General features: G+C 45.5%; 1 protein-coding gene across 1 annotated transcript; it reads right to left on the bottom strand.

Annotated features, from left to right (window-relative positions):
* Positions 1-138: 138 nt before the first annotated feature.
* Positions 139-4729, bottom strand: angptl4 (angiopoietin-like 4). Its single transcript, XM_053883176.1, has 7 exons — positions 4164-4729; positions 3641-3751; positions 3458-3551; positions 1640-1753; positions 1481-1576; positions 1127-1411; positions 139-1056 (listed from the first exon to the last, which is right to left on the bottom strand). Exons 1-7 carry the CDS (start codon positions 4686-4688, stop codon positions 872-874), a joined length of 1410 nt encoding a protein of 469 aa, XP_053739151.1. The 5' UTR covers positions 4689-4729; the 3' UTR covers positions 139-871.
* Between the last annotated feature and the right edge of the window lie 10167 nt (positions 4730-14896).

The following is a 14896-nucleotide window of genomic DNA, read 5'->3' as shown; positions in this document are numbered from 1 at the left end:
AACTAGCTAGCTAGCTATCTGGTAGGGGAACTACCTCTTAATTTTTTTAAAACAATAACAACAGTCTATGTTGACTGACAGATCCACAAACACATTTTCAACATTTCATGTTATTTTATTAGCTTTTTTAACCAGACAAACAACCTTCTCTTAAAAAAAAAACACATCCAACAACATCATAAATTACAAATAGGCAGCACCAGAAATATAAACTCATAATATATATATATATATCTTGATTTTTCTTTACAGCATTTAAATAAAAATAAAAAAAGATCTACAGTCACAATGAATCAGACGACGTCACAACACAAGCTATGAAAGCTGGAAGTCTACTCTGTACAAAATGGTGTCATACGTTTGGACGCAAGTCAATATGACTCGAGAGTATCGCAATCCCCGGCGAAAGATTTACAGTTGGAATGGTTTTGGTGGGAAGCGCCTTAACGCGGTTTCTGCAAGGTAATCCCAGTTTACAGTGATTTCTAACTTTACGTAACGCTTTTGCACACTAATCCCATTTATGACTTTTTGTTTCATTCATCTCCGTCGCGTTTGAACGGCTAACCAGCCACAGCGATTAGCTCCTGGAGCCTTGCTAGCTCTGGTACTGGCATCAGTGGAGACGCTGATGAGTCTTAACCTGCTGCGAATTCTTTCTGGCTCTCTGGCTGGCCGACCAGCCCGGACTTGCCCTGCGCTGCTGGAGGCCTCAGGGGCATCAGAGAATGATTGGGTTTGCCTGTCTCCGTGGAAGCCTCAGCTCTGTTTGGCTTCAGGGCCATGGTTGTTTACAAAGTTTCTGCGGAAGCTTCGACCACAACCACAGAAAGCTGGAAGAGTCTTTCTTCAGTCTCTCTCCTGCTGCTCTTCAGGGCGTTCTTTGGATGGCAGCAGGGGCGATCATCATCTGGCTGGACTTGAGAGGATAGTAGCGCCCCCTCCAGGTCTTCCAGAAGATGCCTTGTTTCCTCTGGTGGCGCTGCTTCGGTGGAGGACTCACGAAGTATCTTCCGTTTAAGTTGGCGTGCCCGCAGTTACTGAACCACCATCCACCTTCAAGAAGAAGCCCCAGTTAGTGACCGAGTCAGGACGACTCTCCGGGACGAACCTGACTTTGACTCACCAGACAGATGCTTGGCGCAGTTGCTGTCTGCTTTGCGATCATTGTCGTGGTCGCGGGTGGAGAACGGCAGGCCGTCGGCGGCGTCGGCGCCGAGCGAGCTCTGCAGAGTGCTGAAGATGCCCGTGTTCTGAATCCGCAGCGAGTACTTGGTTTCTTGTCCGCCCAGCTGGAAGGGGAGGGTGACAGACGCCAAGTCGCTGGCCCAGTCGGAAAGCTTGACCTGCAGAATGAAGCCTCCGTCCTTGGCGATGGAGTGCATCTTCTCTAGGCCCAACCAGAACTCACCTGAAGGAGAGGAGAGGCGGGGTTAGATCACCTGTGGTTAATCTGAAGAGGTCAGCAAAGCTCCTTTACCGTTCAGGTTGCCAAAGCCTTTCTCGTACTGCTGCCACAGCTGGTCGAAATCGACCGAGCCGTCCTGACGCCTTTGGATCACGGTCCACCCGCCATCTGGAGAAAGGATCAGAAGCCAGGTCAGCCAGGGAAAGTTGACTACCTGGCCGAGCCACTCACCTGCAGTCATCTCACAGAAGACCTGGAAGGGCTCCGAGTCGCCCGGCTGGATGGTGTACACGCCGCTGTTGCTCTCTCCTCTCAGGAACAGCTCGTGGCAGTCGGAGGCCAGATCTGGAAGAGAAGCGGCGTCTCAGCTCACTTGTTGTTGTTGACCTGTTTTCCCTTTCTTCACTTGTTTATCAGGTCACTTTGGTAAGTGGGTCAACATTTCCTGATCACACTGTTGGTAAATAAGACTGCGCTGGCTAATCGGCGCGGCGGTATCAGTATGTGTGTGTGCAGACTCAACAAAGCAGCGCGGCGGCGTGAAAACATGACCTTTCTCCCAGTTCCCAAGACTCCTTCCTCTGGCTCTGCGCTGACAGACTATTCAATGACTGACTTACTACCCCTTCCCACCCCCGCCCCCACCCCTCTGCAGTGTCACACCTCGCTCACGTGCGCGCACAGCAGCGGGCGCATGGCTGCCGCATGCACAGCGAGTGATCGCTGGCTGATGAGCAGCAACAAAGGCGCTGCAGCCAATGGGAGCCGCCCCAGACTCGAATGGGCCTTTCCCCAGCTGTGGATGACCTCATCCGCAGTTCACCATACTCAAATTTAAACGACCCTTGGCTTTCGTGGCCGCCAGCCCAGGGCCAGAGGGTTCTCCTGAACTTTAGCACACTTCTGCATCACAACAATGCAGCGCAGGAGGTGAAGGTGGGGGTTTGAAGCCCGGGTTGGGGGAGGAGGATCCATCTTTGACAGATCTAGGGGAAAGGTTGCTCACGCTTTGGAGGTGTGCGATTGTTTTCCTACACAATGGCGGAGGCGTCTTCACCGACATGTGGATGTGTGTACAAAGTTCACAGATAAAAACTAGGGCCTTCTCCTCATCCACGTCGTGTTTGGCCTTGGGGAACTCTAATCTGAGGAACATTGTCGCTGAGATTTGTACAAAGCCTCGCCTTTCCAGGTTTCCCTCCCTCCTCCTCCTCCTCGCCACCTCAGAGCCGCACAAATGATCAGTGTGAGTAATCCCGTTGAGTTGTGTGACCCGGACAGAGCAGACTCAGACCCGTGAACTTTCCCCCAGTTGAATTCCTGCCAGAGAAAAATGCTAATTTTTCCCTCATCACTCCCCAAATCCTGCTGATGTCAGAGAGGTGAGGCAACCACCGCGCTCACCTTTCACCCAGTTCCCATTGACGCACCACAGCAGCATTTGATTCACCCTCTCCAGCCGTGTATTATTATAGCATTTAAACTGACATTAAGCAACACTTCTGACTCTGACATATATTATTACAGACACTCCTGAGACAACCCAAAATGCTCCCCACACTGTCAGTTAACCTTTAACCAGGCTTCATGTTGAACCAGGATGGTGCCACAGTTCCAGACAGATTTTAACTACAGATAATTCTTCCCACTTAGTTCCAATGAAGAGGCTGTTAATCCCCTTCTTAATCCTAATGATCACCACTATGAGATTAAAGCAACATTGTTTTCAGATTAAAAATGCTATTTTTTAGAACTATTTTTTTTCAGTTAAGAGCTTAAACATTAGCGCGATGACGCAGACGAGTCATTTTAAATGACAGTTTATCGGCTCAGATTATCGGCCTCAGGTGACAGGAATGGCTGAGTGCGTGTGTTTTTGGCAGGTGGTCCTCGCAGGAGTCCCACTGAGCACCACGCCTCACTAAATTGGTTAGTTTCCTTGATAGTAATTGCCGGTGATTTAAGCCTCTTGGTCAACAGATGGAGCGGCACATTTGGCGTCAGATTGTGTCCACTTGGTTTAGTCGGGGATTTCGGAGCTTTACTCACCGAGAGGAGAGTCGTGCTGCTCTGCTTCGCCACTCGGCACGAACCCGTCCGAGGTTGCTCCCCGCTGGGCGGAACCCGCTCGGGTCTGCTGGATCTGGAATGAATGGTTCCGAACAGTTCAGAGCGAGGAACACGCGTCAAGGTGGCACCGCTGCACTGCGGTGGACTGTCGCGCGTCTCTACCTGAGTCTGCAGGGCTCTGATGCGCACGTTCTGCTTGTCCAGCTTCTCCTGCTGGAGTCGGATTCTGCCCATCAGGTCGTCGATGCGTCTGTTCTGCGCCTCCAGCAAGAACTGAGGAAAGAAAAGTCAAATGCAGTCAAACCGACTGTGCCTTGAAGTCAACGCTCGGGGGGGAATAAAAGCCTGTGGCACAGAAAGCGGGGCGAACTTAACCCTTGTGCAAAGTCAAGTGTTTGCTCCGCGGTTATGTAACTGTAGCGCCCTCGCAGCGCGTTGTTCTTCAGGCTTCAGGTCATGGCGTGCCCCTTCACAAACCCCAACCATTTGCCGGTTGTAAAAAAAATGACTGTGACAAATGAGTTTTGCAGCCTGTGCGTGCAGAGCTCTTTGTGTGTCAGCTTGCACGTACACCTCAGTCCCCCCCCCTCACCCCCCACCAGTGCCCCCTCTCAACCACGCGTTTCAGTGACTGACTTGAACCGGGGACCCACCTGCGTGGCCCCACTGATCTGTCCAACTTTACCTGGATGTTGTGGGAGTCGTTGACGCTCTTCCCGGCGGTCAGCTCTTTCATCGCCGCGCTCCCCTGCAGCATGCTGTCCAGCCTCTCCTCCAGCTGGCTCATCCTCTCGCTCACGGTCCTCCGATCCTGCTGCATCTCCTCAGCCTTCTCCCGCAGCTCGGCGGTGACGTTGAGGAGCTGTCCCTCTCTGTCCTCCAGACCCAGGCTGTGAGCCTTTAGGGCCTCCCCCTCTGCCCTCAACCTCTGGCTCTCCTTCCCCAGCTCCGCCACGGTGTGGTTGAAAACCTTCATCTTGCTGGCGATGTCCCTCATCTGGACTTTGGTCTTGTCCACATGCTCCTTCAAGCCCTGGCCCAGCTGCAGCAGCCCATGGGCGATGACATTGACATCATCCCAAGCTGCGTACTGCACCCGCTTCTCCTTGGTGCTCCCGGAGCTGGACCCCCCTTTCCTGTCGAAGCGGAAACCTGTTGCGGTGAGCAGCGCCAGGCAGAGGGTCAGAGATGCCAGTGTGGTCTTCATCATTCAAGTGGTGTGTGCAGAAGTCTCCTGCTCGTGTTGATCTGGAATTGAGAGCTGAGTCTGGCTCTACAGTCATAGCTCAAGTGTTTTATAGTTTCTGTGGCCTCAACTCTCCGGCGAGAGCTGCCTGCCATTGGCTAGTTGGAGAGAGGGAGGGGAGCAGGAAGCTCTCTCAGGTTTCTGTCCCTCCTCCACCTCCTCTGCTGCTCACTATTCATGTCTGATCCACCAAGGCTGTCGTCTCATCTCCTCATGGGCAAGACTTAATGCATTTTATATTCATAGCTGTTGAGCTTAGATTTCAGCACACAACATGTAGGTGAATCCAGCGGTCACACCTCCACCCTCCAGGCTCTGATGTACTACAAGACCAGCTCGATTTTCCGTAGTATTAATAATGATTTTTATATTTTTTCTCTACAGTCAGGCCTTTATATTATTCAATTTTCCATCTGTTTCTTTTATATACAATACATCAATACATTTCTCTTATCACTTATTTACTTTCAGTACATTTACTAACTGAATATGTAAAAAAATCTCTATGTAGATTTTTTCTTTTTTTTTCCTCCTCTACAAATTTACAGAGGTTGTACCACACGCAGAGTGGTAAAATATTAGACAGAGCTCTGCTCAACACGTGCCGCCTTGTTTACAAGTCTGTGTACTCATGGCGGTTTGGTGTAACGTGTCCTGTGGTGCAACGTTTAAACAGGACAACGCAGTCAATGTTTTTTATTTATTTATTTAGGCAATTCCTGGTATTTAGATAATGTTTTCTGGGTTTTTTAATAAATCAATTAAGGAAGAAGAGCCCAACGTCTGGTTGGGGGGGCCATTTGTGGCCCATTAACAAATTTCACGTGGCCCACAGCCTTTGTAATAAACCAACTCTTTCAACTAAGCAATGTGAAATTCAACCAAAAATATTTTAATCATCTGATTTTTGTTCAATAAAAATGACCCGCAGATAACGTATTAAGTGTTAAGCAACAGTTCTGCAATTTGTAATATTAATATTTATTATAATTTTACTTCCTCATATGTGAGTTTTACTGTAAGTCACATGTCTTTGAAGTGACAGTGGGATTTGAGTTTATTGGCACAAATAAAATTCAAATCAAGGAGAATATTAGATCAACAATAGGTATATCTAGTATTACTACCTGTAATAATTATTAATAAGCCACTAACCTTTTGTTAGAAATTACTACAACAGCAGCAGTCAATACCTGAGCCACTTGGTGATGCAAACAAATGCAGTTTACTCCTCCTGCAGGTGACAACAACACCTATAGAAAGCTAAACAGAGCTGCTGAAACTCAGAACGATAGTCAGTGAAACCAGTGTGTGCACTGCAGGTCGACATATATGGACGAAGCGTTTATCTTATTTAGACTCTTTAGGGTGAAAGTGCCATGTCACATCAACCCCTGCAGGAGGAAAGTCTCCTCGGATGAAGAGCTCTTCCCCGACAATCCTATCAACGCCTGATAAAGTCTCTGTCATTATCATAATTCCAAACAAAGGCCAGCTGATCCTCCCTCGGCTGCAGGAACGTCCCGAAACCGGATGATAACCATATCGGCTTAAGTCCCATCTCAATTTAAATCTCAAAGAGAAGTGTTTAATCATCATCATCGGCCATAATCCAGGCGGCAAACGCTTGTTATGAAACAGGAAGTGGCGGCCGGACCACCCAGACTGCCATCGAGGCCCGTGACCTCTCTTCTCTGCGGCTTCATGATCCCCCCCTCTGTGAGGTGTGTGACATAATAAGCATCTGTGACACAAATGTGTTTCATCTTGTCCTTGAATTATTCGTACAAAAACCAGCTTATGGCTCATTGTTTCATTTTGCTCATAGCAGCAACTTCATGAACGATGCTCAAATCTTGCTGAATATATTAATATTAATATTCATTGTTGTCACACTTATTCGGTTTGCTAATGCTGCGTCATGTTAGTATTTATTTAAAATCAAAAATGCCTTATGGAAACTATTAATTTCATATTTTTCTGAACGTGAGATTGTCCTGTTTCTGGCCACCTTTCCAGGGTGCCCATTATTTGAAGCTGTGGGCGCTGTACGGTGAAGCAAGTGGCTGTTTTGTGAAGTCAAAATGCGCCGCTCGATCACGTTCGTGCCAGAACATGTGGCGTTAATGGAGTCATGACGGCGGCAGTGCGTCAGGAACATCGGCCTGATGTGATTCTGCCAGGCCACTGTGAGAAGTAGGGGAAAGTTCACCGCGCAGAAAATGCCCACATCACCGCCCATGTGCGTTTTTCCCCCGACAAAGTGCCCCGTGAGGACGACAAAACAGCAGCCAAGGAGGCGGGTTAACCCCTTCCTATCTGCAGCGCAGACTATCTAGGTGAAAGGTAACTGGGAGACTGCTGACAGTGCTGAGGGGGGAGTCGGAGCGGGGGAATTACAGGCCCACGCTCATGTGTCTGGAATGTGACAAACATGCTTTATATCCCTTCAAAGCCAGAGAAGAGACAGTTCTGTGGCTGGTCCCGACACAGAAAGCAAATACTGGAGAAGGACATGACAGGTTGTGAGGGATGCTCCTGCCATTGAAACCGCAGACACGCAGCTCATGAAAGATCAAGTTTTCTCTCGAGTTACGGTACGTGACCCCATTTGGCACGACACCTTGACTCATTGAGAATCAGGATCGATGAGGAAAATCATTAAAATCCAAGCAACAGCTGTGAATAGCTGTCAGGACCTAGTCTGAAAACAACCTGAAAAGTGAGAGAAAACTGAAAATAAAAGTCATATTTTTAGAGGAAGGCTGGCAGAGTACAGAAAGGACTGACTCATTGTTTCTCCACAGGACGGCTCCAGAGTCCAGCTGGCAGATGCTGCGCTCCACACAGCTGCTCATTCAATTTCCTAAAATGGCTGCTCCCATTAAAACCGGCATGTTCACCTTTTACCCAGATTCCAAAGACGGAACATCTGTACGTGCAGACCAGCGAGGATCTTAGTCATGTAGGAGGGCGGGAATATCGCAGGGGGGAGAGAGAGATGAACAATGGAAACAGGTGTGGTGATTCGTGCTTACGTGAGTTTGAACGTGTGAATTTCAACCACATGAGGATTATATTTTAATATCAAGAGTTTTCGAGATGGATTTTTTTCAGTTGAAAAAGTGTGAGGATGAAACAAGGCACCGACGTGAGGCATGAAATTCACATTCACTGCCGCATCCCAGGTGTTTTTCTGTTTCCTTTAAGGTGATTCCAGTCCCGTCGTGTGTCCAGCCTGAAAGTCGTGGAATCAAAACCATTTCCTTTTTCTTATTGAAAGATTCAAAAGTCATATGGAAAATTCCGAGCACACATTATTGCCACGATTGTGAAATAATGTAGGTCTGAAATGCAATAAAAACAGCATTCAACTTTGACCTCCTGTCATCACCTCCAGCTTTCCTCCTCCTCTTCATACCTAGCGCCTCACCAACCATCTCCCTCTCCAACCTAATCTAATCTAATCTAATCTAATCTAATCTAATATTTAAAGTCACTTGTAATGACCTTTGACCTGTATGGTTTTTGACACTTCTCGGCCCAGACATAATTTTATCTACATCAGTTTTATAATCCTGTTGTAGATTTAGGACCTGCTCAGCTGGTTTTTGGGCATCTTACTCAAACTTGTTGTTTTCACCAGATTAAATCCCGAGCCAACTGTCTATCATCACGCCCTCAACGGCAGGAGAAACACGCGACTGCCCCCTAGTGGTGGAAGCCATGACTCCGCGTTCATGGAAAAAAAAAGGCCTATTAGCTGAGTCGGAGTCGCAGCTGACTTGAGACGTGAGTATGAAAGTGAAAGCGACCAGCAGACGTGTTTGCTCTGAAGCCAGAGATTCACAGCGAGGCCTGTGATTCTCACCCAAAGACCCGTGTTTGCACAAGACTCTCATGTTTCGTGTGAGGCAACCAGATCAAGAGTGACTTTATAAATCCACCAACAGACTTGTGCGCCACAAGTATTTTGAAGGTTGAACTGAAGAATGTCTCTACGTTGACATTCCAGCTGGCACGTGCCCAGACGTGCGATATGATAACTGAAGCTGTTTTCCACACTTGTTTGCTTCGTACCACCACTTTCACGTCTCGCATGTCTTCAGCTCGCTCTGCTCTCCATGGTACGTGCAGCTGGCAGGAAACACAAAAGTACAGAATGTACCTTCAACCCACTCTGGAAACGGGGCGGTGGCGGCGGCTGCCAAGTCTTTATGGTGTTTGAATGGATTGTATAGAGGGATGTAGCTTCTGATGTGGCCTTGTCCTCCTCTGCTGAATAAACCACTACAGACTATCTGTCTATCTATCTATCTATCTATCTATCTATCTATCTATCTATCTATCTATCTATCTATCTATCTGTCTGTCTGTCTGTCTGTCTGTCTGTCTGTCTGTCTGTCTGTCTGTCTATCTATCTATCTATCTATCTATCTATCTATCTATCTATCTGTCTGTCTGTCTGTCTGTCTGTCTGTCTATCTATCTATCTATCTATCTATCTATCTATCTATCCATCTATCTGTCTATCTATCTGTCTGTCTGTCTATCTGTCTATCTATCTGTCTATCTATCTATCTGTCTGTCTATCTATCTATCTATCTATCTATCTATCTATCTATCTATCTATCTATCTATCTATCTATCTATCTATCTATCTGTCTGTCTGTCTGTCTGTCTGTCTGTCTGTCTATCTATCTATCTATCTATCTATCTATCTATCCATCCATCTATCTGTCTATCTATCTGTCTGTCTGTCTATCTATCTGTCTATCTATCTATCTGTCTGTCTATCTATCTGTCTATCTATCTATCTATCTATCTATCTATCTATCTATCTATCTATCTATCTATCTATCTATCTATCTAACTTAATTACAATGGACAGATCTCCACACAAACAAGCAAAGCTTTACAATATTTCATAAAATAAATTATATAACAATGTATTTACTCGCCAATAAAACTAGACTATACCACTGGAATCGATGGCCTGTCTGGATATTATTTCAGCACAAAGGTCAACATCACTGTGGGACTGCAAAAGCAGATGCCCAGTCACCTTAATCTCACATTTTCACAGTGAAAAAGTCCTTGATGTTTATTGGAAAAGAAAAAAAAAACAGGAACTAAATGTAGAACTTTCTCACGCAACAGAAATCCCACATCCTTCACATAAAAACCAGTTTCCCCTCTGCCTCTGAAAGACCAGGGTTGAGGCCGAAAATACATCTCTTACGTGTTTACATCGCCTGGGGATTCAGTGACATCTGCCGGTGCTAAAACTTGATGTTTAGATTTTATTGTAGGGACGGACAGAAGCTGTCTCCGGAGCGTTGGACGAGTCGATGTATGAGAAAACGTTATATAACGTCCATTCCCATGAACTTGAATGTCTCTTGTCAAACATTAATAAAGTACGATCACCAGTCTCGTGGTCCTCTTAGGTCACTGGTTTGTAGGTCACCATCTGGTTCCGGAGCTGAAGTGGCGCTGGACCGATAAAGATATAAATGAAATGACAAATGATTCAGAAATATGAGGTGTCCTCATAATTCCCATGTGATTTCAAATAAAAATAGTCACCCTAAAGTCAAAAATCTATCAAAATAAAACTCATGTTTAGAGCCAGGAACATTTAGTGATTAGCAATAGCATCTTCAAGTTTTTCCTGAAGGTAATTTCCAGTGTAATATATCTAAATATTTATAATAACTGCAACAATGATCTCAGTTCAAAGTGCACATTTGCTCTGTTGTAATGGGGTGAAGGGTCGCTGTCCAAGACTTGCTGTGATCTTTTCGGTTTAAACCGGAATCTGACAAGTTGAAAGCCACCAGCACTTGCTAAATATTGACCCAGCTGTGGGTCAGGTGTCAGTGGAATTTCCTGGTTTCGACGGCCACAGTGCAACTTTACCAAGTTAGGTCAAACACGGAGGCAGACTGACAGTTTATCTGGACCGGGGGGAAGGAACCAAACTTCATTTATCGGTAGAAAACTTTTTTTGTTTTGGTTCCAAAAATAGGACCCAGACACTGAGTTGTGGTCATAATGTAATGGTTGCCTAAGTACAAACTACTCTAAAACATTTATATTCTCATATTTTCTAAGGCCACACACTCATGAGCAATTTAGAGCAGGGGGTAACAAACTTGTGATCCGTGGGCCATTTGTAGCCCTCAGGATGCAATTTTGCGGTCCACCACTGGGTGGCCAATGTTACAATGGGTATGGTCCCTACAGGGCTTCCACTCACTGAGACGTATCAGCGATTGCGGTGAATGATATTTAGGCTTTACCAGGGGATCATGTACTTTAAATCCTTGGTGCAGATAAAATAGTTTTGTTACAAGTAAGTAGCCACCATTTCATGGCTCTACTGTTACTTCCTCCATCGATGGTTACCGTACCTTTTGTGCCAGGGGACAATGGCAATAGATTTTCATTTTCCCAGGTAGAAAGCACCTTCACCATGTGACCCTACATGAGATCTTCTACCTTTCTATAAATCTTTCAGGAGGCTCTCAATGACATGGAGTGGAAATAAACAGCAACACGAGATGAAGCAAAATGACCAATGATGAGCAGCAAAACCCCAGTCATTCATCATAACTTGGCCTCTGCTTTAATAGATTCAACTGTTGCAGTGCATTATGGAACCGATACAGGTGACCCGATATGACCCTGACTAACCAGCCTCAAACAATACACCATTCATTTTCAACAACTACATGAGCACCAGCCTCCATGGGTTTGTTTCCACCTGGTTCTGACCCCTGACTCACTTTAGTGTGTCTGTGTGTGCACCTGCTGTTTGTGCAGCCACTTCGACGTGTGGGAATATAAACCCGCCGACTCGTCTCCAGGACTCGAAGCCTTTCAATAATAAATGTCTTGCTTGTTGTTGTGACCTTCACGCGGTGGCGCCCCCTTTTGCACTTCACTTTATACGAAAGTGAATCAAGACTGTGCAAGCTGTGTAGGAGGACTGGGACACACTACACTGACACGTGAACACGCAAAACCCAGTGTTAGGGTCAAAAACCGAGTGTTAGGGTGAGAAATGGGACACAGCCGAAGACTGTTTGAGGATGGAGGAACCAGGTGAGAGAAGAATAGGAGGAGAACCCCTGCGACTCATAGATGAATGAGGACAAAAGACGGGATGATCTACTGCAGAGGGTAACTGTGCCGGACCTCAGAGGAAATTCAGGGTCAAATGTTTTGTAAGAACGAAGCAGGAGAATAGGACAGCGAATGACTCTTAGTAACCTCAGGGTGATTGTTTTCCTGCGTCCTGTGGGCCTAGTTTTTAAATTATGGACCAGTGACCTCTGTTGTAACCAGGTTCAGGGGGAGTAAATCACAGGCCCCTTTCCCCTCTGGAGGCGTAGTGACCTCCCTGCTGAGCATCCTGGGATGAGAGACACGAAGAGTCTCGCCTCCTGCCAAGTTCTGTACATTCCCAACCAAGTCGGTTTTCCACAAAAGAAGAGAACGTTTAGTGACCTTTCACAGAACAGAGATTCAGAACCAAGCATTCCTGGAGGTTAGATCCAAAAATACATGATGCCTTCTGCTCAGAGGCCATTTTTGAAAAAGAAAAGTTAATAAAACTGAAATTAAATTCATTTGATAGCAGATGGAACGGTTGCAGTGCATTGTGAGAAGTCTTATTTACCATATATAACTTGTACAGCAGACCTGGGCAATGTGCGGCTCGGGGGCCATATGCGGCCCTTTGACTGAGTTTTTGTGGCCCTTCTGAGGTCAGACAAAAAAATATACAACTGATAGGCCATCATTTTTCAGTCTTTTTCTTTCCCTGTTTCTGTTTTAGCAAGCACTGGTTCAACAGTAAATGCAACACATTCATGGCAAAATTTTTGTTTATCACATACTATTATACTCAAAATTTGTTGAAAGAAAATTTCAAATCTAATTTTAAATTAATTGCCTTTTTATTTTAGGTGTTTGGTCCACAGTTTTATTATGATTCATATTCAAATAAGATGCATGTAATACATTTTTTTATCGGTGTCAGGCCATATTTCCACTTCTTAATATCCTTGCTTCCATTGAATCTTTAATGGTTCATTCCATCCTTGTTACTTAAGATTTTTTTCCATCAGGTTTCACAGTCATCGTCGCCTTTCTTTTGTCACGATGGCCCCTCACAACAGTCACAGTTTATAATGTAGCCCTTCAGGAAATTTAACAGCCGACCTCTGCTGTACAGTATAGTCAGAACACTGGCCACTTTTTCTCTCACAGTTTTTCGTCCATCTCCCTGTCACCAGGATTGATGGGAAATAAAGCTGAAGCGTGTTGTTTACTAGCCGAGGAAGAGTAGCCGTCCTTGAACATGATGATTCACAGTGTTTGGGTCGTGCAGGCCCAAACAGCAAGGCGTGTCCATCACCGGTGTTTTCCTGCAGCTCACTGAGACCTTGGTGCCGCGAAGACAAACATGAAACAACCTTCAGTGTCGCGATTGTTAGGATGTTTTTTCAGGGTGGGCTGAAACATTCAAGCTCAAAAACAGTTCCTAGAAGTTTGATTATGACTTAGCCAGAGGCAAATGATTGTTTTTATATCCTGACACTGCAACTTAACACCAACCATTTCGTTTTAAGAGTGTACCCTGAAGTGACGGAACATTGGCTGGCTTCTCACCAGTCATGCACACTTGAACGCAAATGATACCCAACAACCCGACACCTTCTCTGACTTGTGTGTTCTTGAATCGAGCCTGAGTTTGCAGTGAAAGCCTGCGCTTGCTCTGAGTGAGAAATGCAGGTGTTTAAACTACGCCGATCCATGACACGGGCCTCAGACTGACACGCACCAGTTGTGCACCACAGACCTAATGTATCTCCAGCTTTGATTGATGGCACTGATTCTTGAGCAATTTCCCCCCAAATTCCACATCTGCTTACACTAAAAGAGCACGCAAACACCCCTTCATTTTTAATGTAAAGTAGGTCAGAGTGGAAACTGTACGGTCACTCAACCTACAGCAATGTACACAAACACCCGCCACATCAACACTTCACTTCTGACCTGCTTTCCTGTTCAAACATTCCACCAGATCCATCCTCATGTATCCTCACAATGTCGAGATTATCTTGAGCAGAAGCAGGGGGAACATGAAGTGCTATGTTTGGACACTGTTTGAGCTGAGGCAAAAGCACAACCGTGTTACTGTAAACAACTTTACTGTAAAACTATTTTAGGCCTCTGATACAAAACATGGGCTGTGCTGACACCTACTGGTAAAGGTTTTAACTACATTGCTTGTTGCTGTCATATTTCTGAACATCAGGCGGTGGAAACTTGATTTGTTGTTTTAATTTAAAAAATATTTTCTGAATGAAAAAAATGGTTTAAGTAACACCTTTTTTTTTGCGAAGATAATCTGTGGTGACGGCAGAAAACGGACAGAAGTATGTTGGAAGACTAAGACTCTGAATTACCCAGACAAAGTATCAAGAGACATATACATGGAACATATGGCTAAAATCCACCACAGAAAGGTCAACAACGCACCATCTTAATGTTCTATGCGCCGATAACCCATTTTTCATCTATTGGCGCACATTATGCCTAAACTATTTTGCACTTAGTTTCTTAAATATTCAGATTTGGTATGTGTGAACAGTGTAGTCAGAAGTCATTCACCTAAGAGATAAAGTTGTTTCTTAGGTGAATGGCAGGAATATCAAAGATCCAAGTTAATCTGATGGTACACACCATTCTGTCTGGAACCTTTACTTTTAGCTGTACCTCGATAACCACGTCAGCCGAGATATCTTTTCTGAGCTGCCAGTTTTGGTTTGAACCTTGCTGATGGTCAATGCACCACAATGAGCTGCTTCTGATGTGTCAGCCAGTGTTGAAACCACAGGGAGGTCATTTAGAAAAGGCGGATTACACTTGTTGCATTCACACCTTTGTGGATGGAGAGGGTTGGATTTCAGGTGTGGATGCCCTCCAAAGTCCAACTGTTTGAACAGTACAGACAGTTTTCCACATTTATGACCGTGTACTTTTTATATTGAAATTTGTCAGCTATTCACCAAGCCTGCACAACATTATTGATTATACAATAACAAAATGCCAGAATGTAAGATGTGAGGAAACAACCAAACAAAACTAGTTCAACA

This window comes from Synchiropus splendidus, chromosome 13, assembly GCF_027744825.2.
Source record: "Synchiropus splendidus isolate RoL2022-P1 chromosome 13, RoL_Sspl_1.0, whole genome shotgun sequence".
Taxonomy (NCBI): domain Eukaryota; kingdom Metazoa; phylum Chordata; class Actinopteri; order Syngnathiformes; family Callionymidae; genus Synchiropus; species Synchiropus splendidus.
Note: the sequence above shows the minus strand (reverse complement) of the source record. Positions and strands in the feature narration are given on the sequence as shown.

What these genes read in the sequence shown, in the direction of transcription:
- angptl4 (XM_053883176.1), bottom strand. Translation starts at nt 4,688, where the DNA reads ATGATGAAGACCACACTGGCATCTCTGACCCTCTGCCTGGCGCTGCTC. An exon ending in TCAGAGCCCTGCAGACTCAG is followed by an intron (nt 3,552 to 3,640) that starts GTAGAGACGCGC and finishes CATTCATTCCAG; the next exon opens with ATCCAGCAGACCCGAGCGGG. An exon ending in AGGCTTTGGCAACCTGAACG is followed by an intron (nt 1,412 to 1,480) that starts GTAAAGGAGCTT and finishes CCTCTCCTTCAG; the next exon opens with GTGAGTTCTGGTTGGGCCTA.